General features: G+C 45.4%; 2 protein-coding genes across 4 annotated transcripts in view; both read left to right on the forward strand.

The window, feature by feature from the left end:
- Window positions 1–1,599: 1,599 nt before the first annotated feature.
- Window positions 1,600–12,739, forward strand: LOC111967394 (DAP3-binding cell death enhancer 1). 3 transcript variants are annotated; one of them, XM_070444737.1, is made up of 12 exons: window positions 1,601–1,826; window positions 2,791–2,908; window positions 8,081–8,180; window positions 8,270–8,417; window positions 8,591–8,658; window positions 8,689–8,869; window positions 10,137–10,222; window positions 10,318–10,536; window positions 10,710–10,871; window positions 10,994–11,086; window positions 11,206–11,359; window positions 11,507–12,739. In XM_070444737.1, exons 1-12 carry the CDS (start codon window positions 1,796–1,798, stop codon window positions 11,731–11,733), a joined length of 1,587 nt encoding a protein of 528 aa, XP_070300838.1. In that variant the 5' UTR covers window positions 1,601–1,795; the 3' UTR covers window positions 11,734–12,739. The 3 variants fall into 3 exon arrangements, with proteins under 3 accessions (XP_023848136.1, XP_070300838.1, XP_023848135.1); XM_023992368.1 differs by having other exon boundaries at window positions 1,600–1,826; window positions 8,591–8,869; window positions 10,155–10,222; XM_023992367.1 differs by having other exon boundaries at window positions 8,591–8,869.
- Window positions 12,740–13,236: 497 nt separating this feature from the next.
- The window catches only part of LOC111967396 (amyloid beta precursor protein binding family B member 2-like), a 71,555-nt gene continuing 61,644 nt past the window's right edge, over window positions 13,237–23,147 (forward strand). Inside the window, exons 1-4 of the mRNA XM_070445013.1 lie at window positions 13,237–13,394; window positions 18,181–19,448; window positions 20,489–20,670; window positions 21,020–21,169. Coding sequence (XP_070301114.1) covers window positions 18,206–19,448; window positions 20,489–20,670; window positions 21,020–21,169 — 1,575 coding nt within the window. The 5' untranslated portion in view covers window positions 13,237–13,394; window positions 18,181–18,205. The remainder of the gene's footprint in view (window positions 13,395–18,180; window positions 19,449–20,488; window positions 20,671–21,019; window positions 21,170–23,147) is intronic.

Consider the following 23,147-nt stretch of genomic DNA (forward strand, 5'->3'; position numbering starts at 1 on the left):
TATGGTGTTGAATGTTGAGCTATAGTTAATGAACAGCATTCTTACACAGGTATTCCTCCTGTCCAGATGGGATAGGGCAGTGTGCAGTGCGAAGGCGATTGCATCGTCTGTGGATCTATTGGTTGCGGTACGTAAGTTGAAGTGTGTCTAGGGTGTCAAATAAGGTAAAGGTGATATGATCCTTAACTAGCCTCTTAAAGCACTTAATGATGACAGAAGTGAGTGCTACGTGGCGATAGTCATTTAGTTCAGTAACCTTTTCTTTCTTGGGTACAGGAACAATGGTGGACATCTTCAAGCAGGTGGGGACAGCAGACTGGGATAGGGAGAGATTGAATATGTCCGTAAACACTCCATTCTTCACTGTGGAAGCCACACATGCGGAGATCATCCGTTCACCTACTCTGCGTCTCACAAAGATACGGCGGTTGGAACCAAAAATCAAAAATGTGGACTCATCAGACCAAAGGACAGATTTCCACTGGTCTAATGTCCATTTCTCGTGTTTCTTGGTCTCTTCATATTATTGGTATCCTATACTAGTGGTTTCTTTGCAGCAATTCAACTACGAAGGCCTGATTCAAGCTGTCTCCACTGTACAGTAGATGTTGAGATGTGTCTGTTACTTGAACTCTGTGAAGCATTTATTTGGGCTGCAATTTCTGAGGCTGGTAACTCTAATGAACTTATCGTCTGCAACAGAGGTAACTCTGGGTCTTCCTTTCCTGTGACGATTCTCGTGAGAGCCAGTTTCATCATAGCGCTTGATGGTTTTTGCGACTGCACTTGAAGAAACGTTCAACGTTCTTGAAATGTTCTGCATTGACTGACCTTCATGTCTTAAAGTAATGATGGACTGTCGTTTCTCTTGCTTATTTAAGCTGTTCTTGCCATACTATGGACATGGTTTTTACCAAATAGGGCTATCTTCTGTATACCACCCCTACCTTGTCACAACACAACTGATTGGCTCAAATGCATTAAGAAGGATAAGAAATTCCACCAATTAACTTTTAACAAGGCACACCTGTTAATTGAAATGCATTACAGGTGACTACCTCATGAATCTGGTTGAGAGAATGTCAAGTGTGCAAAGCTGTCATCAAGGGAAAGGGTGGCTACTTTGAAGAATCTCAAATATAAAATATATTGATTATATATTTGTTTAACACTTTTTTGGTTACTACATGATTTCATGTGTTATTTCATAGTTGTGATGTCTTCTCTAATATTCTACAATGTAGAAAATACTAAAAATACAGAAAAACCTGAATAAGTAGGTGAGTCCAAACTTTTTACTGGTATTGCATGTTTCAGTAAGATTAAGGTTTAAACCTTAAACCTTAAATCGAATAAGAAGTCGGTAGACGGCATTGTGAAGCCGGGAAGGACCTTCCCGCAACACTTTTTGATGTATTTATTTTTTATTAACATCAAATCAATACAAAAAGTACATGGGGAACGCAGTTATATATAAAGAATATACAACTGACATTTGGTCAAGGGTGTACAATATCACATTTTCAAGGACCTTAACGGACACACGTTTATAATTCTACCTTCCCGCAACACGTCACGTTTTGCTATTTCCGGGCAACGTTCCTTGCCGGGGCTTGCCTTCTTCCAAAATAACTCGTGACTGTTCCATGCTTTATTTTTGTATCTAGACTAGAGCTACTGTACTCGTCCTGTGCTTATGGGGCGAGAATACTCCCGCAGTGAATTTTTAAATACACTAATATAGGGCAAATATGTAGAAATATTAATCTTGAAATTAACTTCAGGACAACGAAACATGTGGAGAGTACAAGGGTTTGTTGGAAGAGGTGAGCGAAATATAATTGACAATGTTCTGTTTAGTACTAACATTAGCTAGCTAACCTTGCTTATGCACTCACGTCGACGCTTGCTAGATGTGTCTATAAAAGTGTCATAATAATGTGTTAGATTTGCAATTGTCCAGCTCGTTAATATTTTATTTTGTCATGACTACTATTATGCCCACCAGCTAGAATCATTGACAGGCTTGATAGCAAGTTCTCTCATATTCTAGAATGTTTTAAAACGGGGGCCGGTCATTCTCAGTTTGTCTTAACTAGGCCATACTAGTTTCTGTTCCACATAGCTATAATTCGTTTTTCTGGGTGTTTTGATTAGCCACAGCCTCCACCCTGTCAACTGTGATCAATTCTGTTTTGGTTTCAGACAAGTCGAGGTGTCTGCATAACATTGACTAACTAGCTAACCACTGCTATAACCTGTTTGGTGACACCACCTTATGTTACTGTGGTTTGTTTGAACACCCTTATGACGAGAAAGACCTGATTTGCACAGAATAAACAAGTACTCCGAGCTCATTTTATTATAATGCATATCACATATAAAGGACAATGCTTGTACTCTGTGTTTGTAACGTGCAGAAATGTAGACAGTATTAGCAATTGGGAAATTCCATGGTAACAGAATGATGCTGAGACTCAGATTGTTCACTTTGAAATGTATGCCAAACAAAAACCAATGATTGCAAAACTTTTGCATCTGCACTGTTCAAGTAAATGTGTTTTAGTACTATTTTCAGTGGAACTGTTTGTTAAACATAGTCCTTGTTATGGGTTGTTTTAACTTTGCAATCATTGGTTTGTTTGACATTTTAAAGTGAAAAATCTGAGTCTCAGCAATATTCTGTAGAATTGCCCAGTATCTTCCAGGCTATACCTGGCTGCTTTGCTGAATGAAGTCAACTTCTTCTCTACACAATCACAAACCCATCTCTTACTCCTCTGCCACCAGTTTTGAGCCGGTGCCATGGCACCGCCCCCCTGCGCCTGTCTCAGAATCACCACGTGGAAGATGAGGTCATCAACACCTCCACCCTGCTCTCCACCGGCTGTCACTCTCCCGACAGCAGGTAACCTCACCCCTTCATTCATTTTTTTATTCCTTATAACTGGAACCTCCATCAGGAGCTAGCCAGCTAGCTAGCTACTAGTCTTTGTTAGCCACTGCTAGCGGTCTTCACATTTAGCTCGGACACCAGCCAGCCTTAGCTCGGACAATACCAGCCAGTCTGCACAGCGCGATATCAACCCAGAGCATTTCGGACCGCTTCTCTCTACCACATCACCGGATTCCTGCCGCTCTGGATCATTACACTGGATCATCGCAGCTAGCTAGCTGCAAATGAGTGACTAATTTTAGCTAACGCCTCTGTCCCGAAGCAGGCACCAGTTAGCCCTGAGCTAGCCTCGAGCTAGGCCCATATACCAGCTAATTCTAAGGCTACAATACCTCTTTTTCCAATTGGCCTGGACCCTTTATTGTCGACACGGAGCCCCGTCGATCCATCACGACTGGTCTGCCGACATAATCGCCCGATGTGTTCTCAACAGGCTATTCCGTTACGATGTTGCCGAAGAACCATCTGCTAGCATTAGCATCGTTTTGGGACACTACGGCTGGCTATGCTTTCCTCCTGGCTACCCCTACCCCAGCAAACAGCTCTGCACCCTCCGCAGCAACTTGCCCAAGCCCCCCCGCTTATCCTTCACCCAAATCCAGATAGCTGATGTTCTGAAAGAGCTGCAAAATCTGGACCTCTACAAATCAGCTGGGCTAGACAATCTGGACCCTCTTTCAAAAATTCTGCCGCAATTGTTGCAACTCCTATTACTAGCCTGTTCAACCTCTCTTTCGTATTGTCTGAGATCCCTAAAGATTGGAAAGCTGTCGCGGTCGTCATCCCTCTTCAAAGGGGAAGACACCCTAGACCCAAACTGTTACAGATAGATATCTATCCTGCCCTTTTTTTCTAAAGTTTTCGAATGCCAAGTTAACAAACAGATCACCGACCATTTCGAATCCCACCGTATCTTCTCCGCTATACAGTCTGGTTTCCGAGCTGGTCATGGGTGCACCTCAGCCATGCTCAAGGTCCTAAACGCTATCATAACCGCCATCGATAAAAGACAGTACTGTGCAGCCGTCTTCATCGACCTGGTCAAGGCTTTCGACTCTGTCAATCACCGCATTCTTATCGGCAGACACAACAGCCTTGGTTTCTCAAATGACTGCCTCGCCTGGTTCACCAACTACTTCTCAGGCAGAGTTCAGTGTGTCAAATCGGAGGGCCTGTTGTCCGGACCTCTGGCAGTCTCTATGGGGGTGCCACAGGGTTCAATTCTCGGGCCGACTCTTTTCTTTGTATATATCAATCATGTTGTTCTTGCTGCTGGTGATTCTCTGATCCACCTCTACGCAGACGACACCATTCTGTATAATTCCGGCTCTTCTTTGGACACTGAGTTAACAAACCTCCAGACGAGCTTCAATGCCATACAACTCTCCTTCCGGGGATTCCAACTGCTCTTAAATGCTAATAAAACTAAATGCATGCTCTTCAACCGATCGCTACCAGCACCTGCCCGCCCGTCCAGCATCACTACTCTGGACGGTACTGACTTAGAAYATGTGGACAACTACAAATACCTAGGTGTCTGGTTAGACTGTAAACTCTCCTTCCAGAGACACATCTCCAATCCAAAATGAAATCTAGAATCGGCTTCCGGTTTCGCAACAAAGCTTCCTTCACTTATGCTTCTAAACATACCCTTGTAAAACTGACTATCCTACCGATCCTTGACTTCGGCGATGTCATTTACAAGATATACTACATTTATTTTGCTGAGTAAAGTGTTGGAGTCTATCACTGTGCCATCTGTTTTGTCACCAAAGCCCATTATACTACCCACCACTGGGACCTGTATGCTCTCATTGGCTGGCGCTCGCTTCACATTCATTGCCAAACCCACTGGCTCCAGGTCATCTATAAGTCTTTGCTAGGTAAAGCCCCGCCTTATCTCAGCTCACTGGTCACCATAGCAACACCCACCCGTAGCACGCGCTCCAGCAGGTATCTTTCACTGGTCACCCCCAAAACCAACTCCTACTTTGGCTGCCTTTCCTTCTAGTTCTCTGCTGCCATTGACTGGAATGAATTGCAAAAATCACTGAAGCTGGAGAATTATATCTCCCTCACTAACTTTAAGCATCAGCTGTCAGAGCAGCTCACAGATCATTGCACCTGTACACAGCCCATCTGTAAATAGCCCACTCAACTACCTCATCCCCATATTGTTATTTTTTTGCGTGTTTGCACCCCAGTATCTCTACTTGCACATCATCATCTGCACATCTATCACTCCAGTGTTAATGCTAAATTGTAATTATTTCGCCACTATGGCCTAATTATTGCCTCCCTAATCTTACTACATTTGCACACACTGTATATAGATTTTTCAAATTTTTTATTTATTTCACCTTTATTTAACTAGGTAGGCAAATTGAGAACACGTTCTCATTTACAATTGCGACCTGGCCAAGATAAAGCAAAGCAGTTCGACACATACAACAACACATAGTTACACATGGAGTAAAACAAACATACAGTCAATAATACAGTGAAAAATAAGTCTATATACAATGTGAGCAAGTGAGGTGAGATAAAGGAGGTGAAGGCAAACAAAATATAAAATATATAAATAAATAAAAATATAAAAAAGGCCATGGTGGCGAAGTAAATAAAATATAGCAAGTAAAAAAAACACTGGAATGGTTGGTTTGCAGTGGAAGAAAGTGTAAAGTAGAGATAGAAATAATGGGGTGCAAAGGAGCAAAATAAATAAATAAATACAGTAGGTAAAGAGGTAGTTGTTTGGGCTAAATTATAGATGGGCTATGTACGGTGCAGTAATCTATGAGCTGCTCTGACAGCTGGTGCTTAAAGCTAGTGGAGATAAGTGTTTCCAGTTTCAGAGATTTTTGTAGTTCGTTCCAGTCATTGGCAGCAGAGAACTGGAAGGAGAGGCGGCCAAAGGAAGAATTGGTTTTGGGGGTGACCAGAGAGATATACCTGCTGGAGCGCGTGCTACAGGTAGGTGCTGCTATGGTGACCAGCGGCTGAGATAAGGGGGGACTTTACCTAGCAGGGTCTTGTAGATGACCTGGAGCCAGTGGGTTTGGCGACGAGTATGAAGCGAGGGCCAGCCAACGAGAGTGTACAGGTCGCAGTGGTGGGTAGTATATGGGCTTTGGTGACAAAACGGATGGCACTGTGATAGACTGCATCCAATTTATTGAGTAGGTTTTGGAGGCTATTTTTGTAACGACATCACGAAGTCGAGGATTGGTAGGATGGTCAGTTTACAAGGGTATGTTTGGCAGCATGAGTGAAGGATGCTTTGTTGCGGAATAGGAAGCCAATTCTAGATTTAACTTTGGATTGGAGATGTTTGATGTGAGTCTGGAAGGAGGTTTACAGTCTAACCAGACACCTAGGTATTTGTAGTTGTCCACATATTCTAAGTCAGAGTTGTCCAGAGTAGTGATGTTGGACAGGCGGGCAGGTGCAGGCAGCGATCGGTTGAGAGCATGCATTTAGTTTTACTTGTATTTAAGAGCAATTGGAGCCACGGAAGGAGAGCTGTACGGCATTGAAGCTCGCCTGGAGGGTTGTTAACACAGTGTCAAAAGAAGGGCCAGAAGTATACAGAATAGTGTCGTCTGCGTAGAGGTGGATCAGAGATCACCAGCAGCAAGAGCGACATCATTGATGTATACAGAGAAGAGAGTCGGTCAAGAATTGAACCCTGTGGCACCCCCATAGAGACTGCCAGAGGCCCGGACAACAGACCCTCCGATTTGACACACTGAACTCGATCAGAGAAGTAGTTGGTGAACCAGGCGAGGCAATCATTAGAGAAACCAAGGCTGTCGAGTCTGCCGATGAGGATGTGGTGATTGACAGAGTCAAAAGCCTTGGCCAGGTCAATGAATACGGCTGCACAGTACTGTTTCCTATCGATGGCGGTTAAGATATCGTTTTAATGACCTTGAGCGTGGCTGAGGTGCACCCATGACCAGCTCTGAAACCAGATTGCATAGCGGAGAAGGTATGGTGGGATTCGAAATGGTCGGTAATCTGTTTGTTGACTTGGATTTCGAAGACCTTAGAAAGGCAAGGTAAGATAGATATAGGTCTGTAGCTGTTAGGGTCAAGAGTGTCCCCCCCTTTGAAGAGGGGGATAACCGCAGCTGCTTTCCAATCTTTGGGAATCTCAGACGACACGAAAGAGAGGTTGAAAAGGCTAGTAATAGGGGTGGCAACAATTTCAGCAGATAGTTTTAGAAAGAAAGGGTCCAGACTATTGTGTTATTGACTGTACGTTTGTTTATTCCATGTGTAACTCTGTGTTGTTGTTTGTGTCACACTGCTTTGCTTTATCTTGGCCAGGTCGCAGTTGTAAATGAGAACTTGTTCTCAACTGGCCTACCTGGTTAAATAAAGGTGAAGAAGAAAAACTCCTTCCCTTCAAACCTCCATAGTGTCCCCCCTCCTTCCCCCTTCTGTGACGAGCTCTGCGGCCCTCTGCCAGCCTTGCAGCTGGTTGCATCATCCTGTGGCCCTGGCCTGTTTCCGCTGTGCATATATTTGTATTTATTATGGATCCCCGTTAGTTCCTGCCAAGGCAGCAGCTACTCTTCCTGGGGTCCAGCAAAATTAAGGCAGTTATACCATTTTAAAAACATTACAATACATTCATAAAAGATTTTACAACACACTGAGTGCCCTCAGGCCCCTACTCCACTACCACATATCTACAACACAAAGTCCATGTGTACGTGTGTATGTTATCATGTGTGTGGATGCATGTGTCTGTACATATATTTGTGTTACTTCACAGTCCCTGGAGTTCCATAAGGTGTGTTTTTTAATCTGATTCTACTTGTTGGTGTGCTGTAGGGGAAACGGAGATGAACACCCTCTCTCACTGAGGCGCCTGCCGTGATGGTTTAATACAGCAGAGTAACTAGGGGATAAGGAATCTGACATGTAATGCGTAACTAATAGATGCACACACACTACATTATTAATGTTTTAAAATGTATGTCACTTGTGAAGTCTTGTCTATTTTGCCATTTTGTCAGACCCCGGTATGGCTAGCTGTCGCTAATGGGGATCCTAATAAGTCAAATCAATCAAGTTTCTATATCATTTATTCATATCATATTCTTTCTCTCTTAGCTCTCAGAAAGGGGACGATGGAGACAAGAGGAGGAAGAGGACCTCTCAGTTCTGCTACGCTGGGCTCCCCCGCTACACTGCCTTGGATGCAGTTGGCTGGGTATTGGCTACTTTTCACACATTAAGATGCAAGTATAAAGCACATGGCACACTTGGGAAAACACAATGACCTGTGATCTCTCTGTTAAGGGGGCAGCTGCGGTGCTGTTGATGCAGATCTGTAGGAGGATCCACTCTCAGTTCTCTGGGAGTGACCCCAACCAGAACCCCAACACAGGATGCCTGACCATCCAGGGAACCCTGCAGAAGTGTGGCTACCGCGTCCTACTGGAGAAAAGTGAGTCCTGCTACACCCACTATAATCCCAAGCAATTCATCCTGTAAATGATATTGAGCTGTGACATTCAGACGAGGGAACTCTGAAGCTCATTTCGCTGCTCAATTTCAAAGCTTTCTGGTAGTACATGAATGCAGAATGAGTCTGCTCTCCTTCCCACTGTGTTTGTCCAGTATCTCGCCGTGACGTACTGCCCAGAGGGAGGAGTGTGCACTGTCTGCCCCAGAGACGGAGCCAGCAGGTCCCGAGCCAGCAGGTCCCGAGCCAGCAGGTCCCGAGCCAGCAGGTCCCGAGCCAGCAGGCCCAGAGCCAGCAGGCCCAGAGACAGGAGCACAGCAGTCCCAGGAGCAGCTACAGCAGCCCTGACCAGTTTCATGAAGACCATCTGACTGCTGACAGTCACCTCTCTGACCACAAGAGGGCAACTCTGAGTCACGACTCCTCTGGAACGGGTCAGTCTCACATTCTACCTTTACATGTTAAGTGTTTGGGTAACAATATTTATCTTATAGTCTTACATCATGCTTTTCACAAAGCCATGCCTGCCAGACTACATGATAAAGCAACATAGTAGAGGGCTGCATTCCCGTGGAACGACCGTGGGACCTGCAGGTCCCGACAGAGATCATTGCGGCTCGGTCTGCATTTCTCTTGCTCCGCACGGGGGCGGTCAGACAGACAACTTTGGGATGAATTTATTTTTGGAGTCCCGCAGATCATTTGGAAACGGTCATGTTTTTGCTTTGTATGCGTTAGCCTGCCTCTCCTGTCATCGTTGGGCGCGCCAGGTCACGTGTGCCTATAGTATGTGGCGTCAATGACATAGAGTAGGCTGCCTATGTATGGGCAGAGAATCCCGTGGCACTCATCTTTCAAAGGACAAACTTCAATATGATTAGGCTATAGTTCACTACAGTGTCTGGAAATAAGTAAATATTGGCACTGGAAAGAAGTGGAGGGCGCTCCACCATCGTGAGGGAGGTGCAATCAAGACGTGATCATCGTTGAAACGGAACATGTGCTCCATGTGCTGCACCTTTTTCCCTTATCAATACATATTCATTAATCAATCGTTCCCCTCCTAAAAGGTAGGCTATATCCTATATGCAAAAGGTAGCTCAAGTGTCCCCTCATCATTCTTKCTGCTTCAAGTTCATTAGCCGTACCTGAGATCAGGTGCGCGTGTGGTCTCACTTAAACTAGTAGGCTATATTCTATGCAGAGGGCAGCTATCTTTCCGMGGAAATTAACTTCTTAAATATGATTAGGCTGTAGTTTACTGCATTGCCTAGAAATGCATTTTGATCATCCGAATTTGTCGGTCTGAAAATCGTCCCACTCCTCTAAAAGGTAGGCTATAACGCGTAGCTCAAAGCTGTCCCTGCAACTCTCTCTGCTCTCTTCAAAATACGTCTGCCATATTGGCTGATACAACCCAGTAATACAGATAGCCTAATGGGCCACAYGAGAATCTCTGCTAATTTAACCTATTAGGTTATTTTTGCGCATTTGATATTGCGCTATAGGCAGCGAAATTGCTGGGACCATGGCTGGCAAGCGAGTTGCATCACATACTTCTAAAGTAACTTTGCGGTACTGCGGTTAGGTTCGGGACCAGTTCTTGCGGTAGCAGGTGAAAGTCGGACAGAAAGCCAGCGGGCGCGGTATGAAAAGCTGCCGCTGCAGAGGGGATGATTTTTAAATCTTTCCATGTTACAGAGGAGTCATCCTTTTCAGAGTCCTCCCAGCCTGAAGACAACCACAGAACCAGAGACAGGGAACAGCCTGGGCAGCAAAATGACCAGGTGAGTTTTTAGGCTGATTCATTCCTCTGATGGTGAAGCTGCTGGTCTCCTGTTGATGACCTTTGACTCTGACCTTTGCCCTCTGTGTTCCTCAGGACGCCCTGGCGGGGGCGGCACAGAACCTCCAGCAGGTGGCCGACTCCAGTGTTCCTGTAGTCCTCAACATCATCGGTCTGAACAGTGCTCAGACTGGGGACTATGAGGCAGCCTTCTCCTGTTTCCTGGCCTCTGCCAGACAGGGCTACAACAAGGCCCAGTTCAACACTGGAGTCTGTTATGAGAAAGGCAGGGGCGTATGCAAAGACGAGGAGAAGGTAAGAAACACACACTCAATCTCACATGCAGTCAAACTCACACGTGCACACAGTCACGTGCACATCCAAGCACACACACACACACACACACACACACACACACACAGTGAAACTCACACAATAAATTACACAATTCCTGTCTTGTGACTCCCCTCTTCATGTTCACTGTACAGGCTCTTGAGTTCTACAACCAGGCAGCGACAGGGGGTCACAGTCAGGCTCAGTACCGCTGTGCCAAACTCCTCCTGAACAGCAGAGGGCAGCAGAGCACACAACAGGACCTGGACACAGCCATCAGCCTGCTGCAACAGGCTGCCTCAGCTGGGCTGAGAGAGGTGAGCAGTGAGGGAGTGTGTGTTGTATATGTAGAGAGTGTGAGACGTTGCCTAAAAGAGAACATTGGTATTTTTCTAACAGTCTTTTTCTTTGAACTTTCTTCCGTTACTCTTTCTCTCAGGCTCAAGTGTACCTGGGGTCTCTGTTCTCGCAGGAGCCAGTAAGAGACGGCGTTAAGTCAGTGCACTACCTGAAGATGGCAGCAGAGAGCGGAGTGAGTGACTTCCACTACACTTAAACTCTACAACTGTAATTATAGCCCACGATCTCAATCATAACCTGGTCTCAGTTCAGCGTGATGTGATGCTGATGTGTGTTTCTCTGTCTGTGTAGGACAGTGAGGCCCTGCTGTTCCTGGGTCAGTGTTATGAGAGTGGGTTCGGGGTGTCCCAGTGCTTCAGAACAGCAGTTGGGTTCTATCAGAGGGCAGCCCAGGCAGGAAACAGCCAGGCCAAGACCTTACTGGCGCCACCCTTTGGGCTGGAGGGTAAGGACACAGTCCAAGACAGACACAATTCAGATCTATACTTAAGCCTATTTGCACTGATTCATGTTGTTTACACAAATCTGAATTAAATACAGAAATGGCCGTAGTCCTATATTATAACCATCTTCTTCTCTCTCCCTCTATAAGATGCCGTCCTGCGCTCTATCCGTTCTTCCCCATGTTTCTCCGTTGCTGACCGCCTGCGTGGAACTCTCTCCACCCTCACCTCGCCTGTCCCTCCCTCCAGTCGCCCCACCCTCCCCCACTCMTGGAGCACAGGGAGTATGGGCCCCCCACCCATCCTGTCCTCCCTCCGCCCTCTCACCCCCAGCTCTGAGGGGAACGCCGTGAGGTGGACTATAGGAGCAGGATAGTTGGCACCACAATCATGAATAATATAATATATGCCTTTTTAGGAGACACTTCTATCCAAAGCCACTTAGTCATATGTGCATACATTTTACATACAGGTGGTCCCGGGAATCGAACCCACTATCCTTGCGCTGTAAGCACCATACTCAACCACATTGGTCCTCTGTAGCTCAGTTGGTAATCTATACCATAAGGTTGAAGAGGGATAGCATGGTCAGATGTTTAACCTTACTGACACAACCCAGTATTTAATGTCCCTCTTTCAGCACTTCTATCTAGATTTGTATATATATGTGTGTATTTGACCACAGGTCAATTTGTTGAAGAATGTGTATAAGTATGGGAGATACGATACATCTGAAAGGTAGGCATGTCAAAGGTTTTCTATGGCTTTACCTGTTAGCTTACTTAAAGACGCAGTCTGGGATCTTAAGCACTTACAAATTCATATCATATTGTACGAATTGCAAAGAAAAATGTTTGCAGGACATAACATATCATATGGATGACATTACACAATTTTCAGGGACCCATTTTGGCCTGTGAGCGCTACTTTAAAAACTACTAGCTGAAATTGTACAAAAGCTCTGGAGCGTGACTAATAACTTTAGTAATGTTCCTACAAAATGCTCTCGTGGCACAATCTTGGCCAGTTTTTGTACAACTGCCCTATGGGTAGAAAGATGGTATTGYGATAAAATGTGTGCCTTACTAAGTCATTGTAAGTACAGGATCCCTTGTATTTACTTGACCCCCTTTCTTTATGTGACTATTCATCTTGACTTCATTAGTTTGCTATTTCAGTTATGCTTTGCATGTGTAAACTGTTCTTGKCTACCCATGGTATCCAGTGAGGCTGAAGAATGGGGAAAACAGCAAGTACTTCTTGGTGGTGGTGGATGATGTATGTCATGKATATTCTCTATGCATTAGAAGCACTACTGTTGCTGAACGCACAAGGTGTCCAACACCAATAACAAAAAAAATAAAGCTATTTTCTACCACTGGGCCTGTGTCACTGATATTAGCAGAAAATGTATTGAAGTATTTGTGAACTTGTACATTGTGTCGTAAGCTATTGACATTGTCTTTGTCATTGCACCAAGGGAAAAGGAGCTACAGCTCTATTGGACTATACCGTCATCTGTGTCTAGTTAGACAATCGCCTGTGGCACTGCAACAGTTGAAGGTCCTGTAGCTTTTTATACCGGATTATGAATGTCTTATTGGAATCTGTTCACTCTTGAGGTGCTGGCTCTGGCTGAAATTATATACACAATCACTTTTTACATGGATGCCAAAATGGTACTCTATGCAAAAGAGTTGATCAATTGTCAGTGTTTCATTACATCAGTTGAATACCACTATAAAAACCAAAATAGCAGATTTATGATGGTGCTCTGGCTCTGCGTCTCTTCCGAGCAGCTCTGCGCACACAGCGTCCTGCGTCCAGCGCTCTGATTGGGTCCTGGGCGCTTGGGAGGCAGTGGCGCAGAGAGATTAGCTTTAGGTACCAGCACGGGAGGAGACCAGAGAGTGATGTGATCTGATACGTGTAGCTACGGGAGGACTCGCGCTTAAAAAGCCGGAGTCACTTCTCTGTCCTATATCAGTGTCGTCGTTGACGTGTCKTCGTGGCATAGAAGCACGATTGTCAAACGCGGTGAGTGAATGAATGGAAATAAAGTGTGTGCGGTGCGCGTTCGCCTTCCAGAGCGGTGACGTGATGGGGAGAATATTGGGTGGGAGAGACGTCAGAAGATTAACTGCGTCTGATATGTATAGCCTACTGCCTTCTAGCGTGTTTCCAGAATTCGCAACAGATTGTTGTTCACTTTGCAACATAGGACATTTCTGCTTGATTTATTGAAATAGGCGAGGCTGCAGAACGGATCATAAGGTTAGAAAGGKTTAGGCTAATGTAACGAGAAGAGGATGCAGACACTCCACCCATCTAGTGTCATCTTTTATACGTTGAAATGTTCTAGCATTTTGGTTGAAGCTTTATGTTGGCGGCATATGTATGAAATATGTAGTATCATGTATTAATCAACTCCAGTTATTAGCCTACCACACCGTTTGAAAAATAGTTAGGCCTACCTTCGAGGCCTGCACAAATTCAAGTAAAGTCTTTTCTTTCTGAATATTCCTTAACAGGAGTATCCCCAAGCCGGTTTCAGTAATATAGGCTACAGTACAGATCTATTAGAGATTATTTGAGGTGACTATTTTAAATATTCATATYGATGCTTATAGCAGCATCTGTTCATCAGTGTGTGTGAAAGGCATATAACAACCCATCTCTCTTTCCTATTGCTATTGAGATGTGCTGTGAGAACTCACCTTCAATGTTCCCTCAAAGCTGTGCGCGGCCGCGTACCTCCTCCAGAACTGCAGCGCAGAGACGCAAGATATTGAACTTCACTGAGTTCGCCCCATTAGTTTGCACTATATAGACTCAACGTTTTTTTTCTGTGATCGATTCAACATTATATCAGCCCATTTTCAATGCAACAAAACCAGACAACGCTAACTTTGCCAGATTGAGTCTGTGATTTTGTTGTAGGCAAAGCCAGAGCGCAACGAAGTATAATTCTATTGGCGCTGGTAGCCCGCAAGCGGCCTTTCAATCACCCGCGAGTGAATGMGCTTTTCAGATCAGATCTCAGAGCCGCGCGTGTGCACATTTGTTGATATTCTTTGCTAGTTATTTGCCCAGTTATAGATAAGTATAGGTCACAAACGTGTAGGCTACATTTTAAGATGTCTTTAAAAAGTCAGTCAGGTAAAAAGCTAATGTCATAATTAAAGGGGCAGTGTTGTATTTGGAGACAGGCTTGAATATGCAAATAAGCTAATAGGCTAATAGGTAGCCTACAGTGTCTAATTCTCTGTATGGTAATAATAATACATTGTATTTTGTAAAGTGGTTTCTTGCATTATGCAACACAATACGATGCTATTTACATTCACCTATTTGGCCCATGGTGTTACAGACCAAGTAAAGCATGCCCTTCATTTAAAAAAATCTATATTCAATGTGTGCAAATGTAGTAAGATTAGGGAGGTAAGGCAATAAATAGGCCATAGTGGCGAAGTAATTACCATTTAGTATTAACAGTGGAGTGATAGATGTGCAGATGATGATGTGCATGTAGAGATACTGGGGTGCAAACGAGCAAAAAAATAACAATATGGGGATGAGGTAGTTGAGTGGGCTATTTACAGATGGGCTCTGTACAGGTGCAGTGATCGGTAAGCTGCTCTGACAGCTGATGCTTATAGTTAGTGAGGAAGATATAAGTCTCCAGCTTCAGGGATTTTTGCAATTCGTTCCAGTCATTGGTAGCAGAGAACTGTTCATCAGGTAAAAACGTTTTTAAAAGTCTCATGCAATGCAGGCCTGCATTGAACACCACATATATGTAACTATAGGCTATATCATAGAAATCAAAAGCTATTTCCATGTGAAAATGTTATGGGTTTTGCTCCATTGGTTTTGTTGGTAGGCCTACATTATGCTCAAATAGCCACAATAGCATATTGGCTACTGTCTAAAACTGTACGGGTACAACCTCAGTGTTCACTGTAAACRWGCAGCAGAAGTTGCACAAAATTCTCACAACGTTCAAGTTTCCGCTCGCAAGACCTAACATTTGCTCAGTGCCACAAACAATTAGAGGGAACATTTCTCGCCTTTGAAACTAACTTCTAACCTGCTTTTGTCGTGAGTGCTGCTCTGACACCTGTCCCACCTACGGTATGTAGAAGGCTGTATCTCATGCCTGACTGTATGTTATCTACAGGAGTCTATGATTATTCTCTGACACACACCTACGGTATGTAGAAGCTGTATCTCATGCCTGACTGTATGTTATCTACAGGAGTCTATGATTATTCTCTGACACCTGTCCCACCTACAGTATGAGAAGGCTGTATCTCATGCCTGACTGTATGTTATCTACAGGAGTCTATGATTATTCTCTGACACCTGTCCCACTACGGTATGTAGAAGGCTGTATCTCATGCCTGACTGTATGTATCTACAGGAGTCTATGATTATTCTCTGACACCTGTCCCACCTACGGTATGTAGAAGGCTGTATCTCATGCCTGACTGTATGTTATCTACAGGAGTCTATGATTATTCTTTCAACGTCAACTCCTTATTCCTGCAGTAACTCTGAGGGCTGGTTTCTGAAACACAGATTAAGCCTAATCCTGGACTAAAAAGCATGCTCAGTTGAGAATCTCCATTGAAATAGCTTTTTAGTCCGGGACTAAGTCGAAGATGAATCTGTGGCCAGGGAACAGTCTTCTAGACATTTCTCTGCTGTAAATGACGACACTGCTAGGTGACGTCGTGTAATATGGGTCATGGTACCATGTTTGGTAAAGTCTCATGAATGACCTAAAGTGATGTGAACATAATGATACGTGTGTAGTAAGACAACAGCTGAGCACGATGGTGTGAACTCAATGTTCCTGCTGAAAACTGCTGTGTCATTGTCATATCTCACTTGGTCTCTAATATCTATCTCTCCTGTATTTGTCTCATGCCCTTCTGCTAACTGAGGCTTGCAGAGTCAGAGGAAAACACACTATCTTGGTCTGGATCTAGCAGCTCTCTCTCCAGCTCTGACATTTCTGCAAAGAAAGCAGGCATTTGGGCATTTATCAACTGTATCATCAACTGTATCATCAACTGTATCATTAACTGTATCATCAACTGTATCCTCCGTGTTGGTGTTTTCCCAGGCCAGGGTATTTACTATGTGAGAGGATAGTGAGGATAGTGAGAGAAATGTAAAAAAAACTGTCCTGAATACAGTAGCAGAAGGTATAATGTCACTTTGTACAGAGATACAAAGTATCCTTGTGAGACATGTTTTGTGTTAAGTATCTGGTACCATTTTAGTCTATCGTATGTGTAGGCTGATTGACCTTGTTGACGTTATTTGTGTGTCATATTTGAGAGTGAGATGGGGAGAGAGAGAGTTACAGAAGTTCTACAGGTTAGTTCCTGCGTGTTCTCTGACACAACACCACCCAGAGAAGGACGAGGGGCCCTCATGAAAAAGTGCATTGTGTGGAGATATTTTTGTCTTAAAATGTAGTCTCTTGCTTTTTCCAAGGGCTTGTCTTGTTTTCAAATCTGCTGTGTCCGTGTTTTCCATCTTTCCATGAAATAAGCTTGCATTTGTCTTTGTTTACCTGTGCGTGCTTCTGTGTGTGCGTGTGTACGTGCTTATGTGTGTGTAGGTGCGTGCAAGTGTCTGTGTGTGTGTTCATTTGTTGGAGTATGATTGATTTGAAGAACAGAGTATGATAAAAACCAACCACTGAGCCCGAAACTCAAAGCCCTGCCTCTTCCTGATTACATCTGAATTGACAATGATACTCTGCAGTTCCTCTCTCCCTCTGTCTCTGGTTGGGTCCAGCTGACAGCACAAAGCTGATCACCAGGGAGATAAAAGGGTCAGCTAGAGAGTAGGATCTGCTCTGCAGCTTGTCAGCATCTGGACCTAGCATCGTAACACCTTCCAACAGCCTGTCTCTAGCCTTGGCATGGTGTATCGGTTGTGGATGAATACATTGACAGCGCTAAGCCTCATGATTGCCAAGCATGTCAAGAAAATAGGACCCATGTTATAGTTTTGGCACCTTGTTTTAAACTGTGACATATTCACCAGATGTGAGAAACAAAAAGGGAGAGAGAGGATGTTACTGTATTGGAACACAGTTATAAAACACACCACAGAGTGCGTCAATATAACCCTCCGCTATTGGTCGATGGGTTGTCAGAATGTTGAATAGTTGAGGCTTTTCATTTTGTGTGAGTGCCATGGCAACAGATCAATGCCAGAGGAGTGGCTGTGGGCCTGATGGTCTGTAGGACTTTATAGAGCCGTACGGAGTATCTTTATTCATGTGTGCTTCTCATTTAGACTGCCTTAGTCATACAGATGTGGGATATTAATTTGATCACCCTGTTGCAGGAGAATTTTCATTGCCAACTTATAGTGTATTTGAGGTTTAATAAGTCTTCTGAAAGTTTTGAATTTGAAATTTCAGACTTGATTTTTCCCTTACAAAAAATATATCAACCCCCTACAAAAATGTCCATTAATTATAATCCACATAATAATTCACATTTCCTGTTGCAGCAAACTGGCTCAAATTAAGATCCTACATCTGTATGCTGACTTGTCTTGTGTTTCCGCCTCATACCTCCAACCCAGTCCTGTAATCCTTCTAACTCATCACACATGGAGAAGACCTGACTCAGGCCAAGTTTCCTTCAAGCACTGTGGTGGATAATGGAACGACATCACCCGTATCAGATGTTGAATTCCTATGAGAGCATGGAGCTTGTGTGTGTGTGTGTGTGTGTGTATGTTTTGTTGTACTCTTAGTGAGCCCTTTCTCCTCTTTTCTCTCCCTCTCCAGTTGACCTCTTGACCCCTCGTCAGTCATGATGTCCGTCCACACCCCCCCTCTCTCCCGCAGTGGCTCCTCCCCTTCCTCTGTCGGCCTGGCCAATCGCAGCGGCCCCCCTGCCGCCCCTCCCACCTCCCTCAGCCTGCGCTCCTCCTACAACCAACTCTTGGGTTGTGATGTTATAAAGGAGTCCCCTACTGCCATGGAAACGGGGAGTTCTGCCACTTTACCAAAGAGCCGCCATAGATACGCCATGACCAGCGTGTGTAGCGCCATGGGCCTGAGCGACACTCCCGCCCAAAACCAGCCCCCCACCGGTGGCAAGCGCCTCCCCACCAAGTCCTCTTCGTCCTCTGCTCTTTACTCTTCCTCCTCTTCCTCATTCTTCTCCACCAACCCCAAGCTGGCGAAGAATGGTGCCAACCTGCAGAGGAAGGCTGAGACCCAGCAACAGGAGCAGAGTAACACCAACACAGAGTTCAAAGGGCAGGATGATATCATCACCCCCATACACAGCTCTGATTGGCTGGAGGGGGAGAAAGACAACTCCCAGGCCCCACCCCCATTCTGTCGGAGGACCAAGAGTTTTCTGGAGCTCCATGAAAAGGAAGTGGACCCTCCTAGTGTAGAAAACAAGGAAGAAGAACGTCCCAACAAGGAAGAAGAGGAAGAGGAGGAAGAGGATGAGAAGCACTCCTGCCCTGAGAAAGATCAGGTCAGCCCGGATAAAGAGAGAGAGAGACCTGAGGAGGAGAAACAGACCCCAAAACAGGAGGATTACATAGAGGAAGAGGGTGCCACTCCAACTGCTGCACAGCCTCTACTGCTGCACAGGGTCCACTCTCCCGCCATCTCTCCCCTAAACCATCTCAGCTGGGCCCAAGAGAACAAGATCCAGAGTTGCCCCACACTTCAGGGCAGAGAGGAGGCCCTAACCCAGGCCCAGGGTCACCCACACAGCGTTGAGACGCCCCCCAAACCCCCCCGAAGTGCACAGGCTCCCCCGCCCAGAGTGATCAAGGTGGAGCTGCACCCCAACAATGAGAACCCGTACCTCCACCGCCCCCCCTCTGCACCCCATAAGCAGCCCAGGGGGGAGGAGAGCACCCCTCTTCTGCTCCAGACCCCCCCATCATCGTTCAGCCCGGACCCAGAGAGAGGAGCTTCTAAGCTGGGTAGTCTAGGTACGAAAGTGGAGTCTCCCCTGGAGGATGAGGACTCCAGCTGGACCACCCTGTCCCAAGAGAGCCCCTCCCCTCAGACCCCACAGGAGATAGGTGAGAGAATTATATGATATACCTTCTGGCTGGCTGTGTGTCTGTTTGCCTGGGTGGTTGGCTGTCTATCTGTCTGTCTGTTTGTTTGTCTGAGTGACTGGCTGGTTGTCTGTCTGTCTGGTGGGAGATATACTTTCTGTCTGTCTGTCTGCCTGTCTGTCGATCAGTCTGTCAGTCTGGTGGTAGATATACGTTCTGTCTGTCTGCCTGTCTGTCTGTCAGTCTGTCGGTCTGGTGGGAGATATACTTTCTGTCTGTCTGCCTGTCAGTCTGTCGGTCTGGTGGGAGATATACTTTCTGTTTGTCTGTCTGTCTGTGGGTCAGTCTGTCAGTCTGGTGGGAGATATACTCTCTTAAATAACACCTTATTCCCTATAGTATACTACTTTTGACCTAGAGCCACAGCACTCTGGTCATATAGTATTGTCTGTAGGTATGCCTCCCACCCTCTCTCTCTCTCTCTCTCTCTCTTTCCCTCTCTCTCTCTCTCTTGTTTTCTGTTGGAATTATTTTAGAACACTCAGTTTTGGTTGGAAATGTACCAAGTCTCTCCTTGATGACGGTGACTGCAGCGAAACTGCTGAATCCTTAATGACCCCTGTGAGCCACCGTACTCTGCAGGCAGTGGACGAAGAGAGGGAGAGAGATGGGGTCGAAGGGGAGAGAAAGCGAGCAGAAAGTGAAAGAGAGGAGAGGAAGAGAGAGAGATAAAGAGAGAAAACAAATAGAGGGGAGACAGAGAGGCCTGTGTCCTCTGAGTGCTACTTCAGGGGATGAGCCCAAGGGTTGCTATGACAACAGAACAGGATTACCATCTCAGAATTGACCTAGACCACTGTCTGTGTGTCTGAGTGTCTGAGTTGTGTAAGTGTGCACTTTAGTATGTGTGTGTGTGTGTGTATTTGTGTGTGTATCTAAGTCAGTCTCTCTGCATGCATATACACATATATCTGTGTCTGCAGGTGAGTGTGTGTTTATGTCAGCGTTTGTGTGTATGTGATCTGTGTGTAGTTAATGTGTGTTGTTGTGTGATACATCAGATGTGTGGGGTGAGGGGGACCTTCCCCCAGGCTGGCGTGAGGTCACAGACCAATCAGAGGTCTATTTCTGGCATGTCCCCACTGGCACCACCCAGTACGACCGCCCTGACGCCACGACACACCTTGACCCACACCCTGGCTCACAGCAGGGCGACACAGTCACACTGAGACCGCCCAGCGAGGTGAGGCCTGACACACACACGTAATGTATACATACACACACTCAAAGGCTGTGTTTAGACAGGCAGTCCAACTCTGGTCTTTTTTTCATGAATTGGTCTTTTGACCAATCAGATCAGCTCTGAAAAAGATCTGATGTGAGAAAATCGAATGTGATTGGTCAAAAGAGCAATTAGTGGAAAAAATATCAGAATTGGGATGCCTGTCTAAACGCTGCCAAACTCACACACACACTATGTACACTGAATCCTGTCACTAGAGTTCCTCTGATAATGTCATATGGCTCTCTCTCACTCTCTCTCTCACTCTCACTCACTCTCACTCTCTCTCTCTTCCTTCCTCTTTCTGCAGCGACCTAGCAGTTTGGTATCAGACAGTTCATTGGAGCCTGTGCCCTCTCCCTCCGGCTCCTCTCCCTCCGGCTCCTCTCCCTCCTCCTCCTCTCCCTCTGATCTCCCTCTGCCTGACAGAGGCTTTGACAACACCAGCTACACTGGCAGTGTAAGACTACAAACTGCTAACGGCACCATGTACACAGGCTCAGAAACAACTGAAATCACACGTGTGTACCTTCAAAATTCAATATATCAAATATTACTGATATTTCTCTCTCTCTCTTTCTATCCCCTCTCTCTCTATCCCCTCTCTCTCTTCCACTTGTTCTCAAAGTCAAGTGCCATTTCTATGCCTACTCTAATTATTTGATTGGTAAAGTAAGTCTAAACCAGCTAGTCATAAACTAGTCATAATCGGCCGAATACCGATCTTCAGGCACCGGCCAAGATGACGTGGGCCCAGGGGACCTGACCTCCAGGGAGGCCCCACCCAATTTGATTCTCTCGATTCATAGTTCGCACATTCTCACCTACACATCAGCATATCACATTAAACATGGCATAAGTCACTAGGCAAAATATGTGATAGATTTGTCCAGGATATTGTTTGCCTAAAGATTGGGAAGAACTCATTTTTCTGTGCTTGAGTGTCGCAAGACGTGTGATTCTATCGCGATAGTGGACAAACTATGCAGGGAGTATGACATTGACGTGGTGATATATTGAATGTTGTAGAGTTATAAGATGTAAATGTTTCTTCTCATCCGTCCGTTCAAGAGGGGGGCCACTAAAGGAAAAAATTGGCCCTCGAGGTGGGGTGGAGGTGGGTGGGCCCGCGCCCCAACGCACAATCCTGCCCCAACCACATTCCTTCCCACTCTCTCTCTCAATTCATTCAAGGGCTTTATTGCAGATGGGAAAACATATGGTTAAACATTGAGCCCAAAGCAAAGTGAAGTAGATAATAAAAAAGTGAAATAAACAATAGAAAAAATGAAACAGTAATTATTTCACTCACAAAAGTTCCCAAAATAAAAAGACCTCTTCTTTCCTGTGCCTTAAGATGAGAGCAAACAGGCACAGGATCTCTCTCTCTCTCTCTCTCTCTCTCCTCCTCTCTCTCTCTCTCCTCTCTCTCAGTATCATTTCCCATTTGTTTTCCTTTATCCAAACTTGTAATATCAAGTGAATTAACGGGAAGGCCTCACTGTCCCTCTGGGTCAAAATGTTGGCACTGTTGAAGGTCCACTGTCTCTATACTGGCAAGGCTTCAGACGGAGAGATAACCAATGAGAAAAAGACATTAACGTGGTGTGTATGACTGAATAATAATGACAAATGGTCATGAGAAATGCTGATGAATGGTGCTAAACAGAAAATGCAGGCTATGCTGAATGTTGCAAAGCAATGTTGTCGAATACCTGAAGAAAGGGAAAGGGGGATACCTAGTTTAGTGTGCCAACTGAATGCATTCACGAATGTGTCTTCCGCATTTAACCCAACTCTACGAATCAGAGAGTGGTGGAGGCTGCTTAATTCGACTGTCTGTGTGTTTTATGGTGTGTTTGTGGTGTGTGTGTGTGTGCGTCTTGATGCAATGTCTCAGTGAGCGTAACGAAGAGTAGCTCCTTCAAACGCTTTCAGGCTGGCGGTCAAGGATACACGGGGTAGTCCTTCAGCTCAACTAGAGAGAGAGAGAGAGAGCGGAGAGAGAGAGAGATGCGAGAGCGAGAGACAGGGAAGTAGGAGAGAGGGAGAGAGAGAAGAGAGAGGGAGAGAGAAAGGGGATGAGAAAGAGAGAGAAGAGAGAGAGAGAGAGGGAGAGATGAGAGAGAGCGAGAGAGAGAAAGGGCATGAAGAGGAGAGGAGGAGAGAGATAGAGAGAGAGGGGAGTAGAAAGAGAGAGAGAGAGAGAGAAGGAGGAGAGAAGGGAAGAAAGAGAGAGAGAGAGAGAGAGAGAGAGAGAGAGAGAGAGAGGGGAAGAGAGAGAGAGAGAGAGGAAGAGAGAGGAGAGAGAGAGAGAAGCAGAGAGAGAGAGGAATAGAGAGAGAGAGAGAGGAGAGACAGGAAGAGACAGAGAGGGAGAGAGAGAGAGGTAGAGAGAATGAGAGAGAGAGAGAAGAGAGAGAGAGAGAGAGAGAGAG

This window comes from Salvelinus sp. IW2-2015, linkage group LG8 (assembly GCF_002910315.2).
Source record: "Salvelinus sp. IW2-2015 linkage group LG8, ASM291031v2, whole genome shotgun sequence".
Taxonomy (NCBI): Eukaryota; Metazoa; Chordata; class Actinopteri; order Salmoniformes; family Salmonidae; genus Salvelinus; species Salvelinus sp. IW2-2015.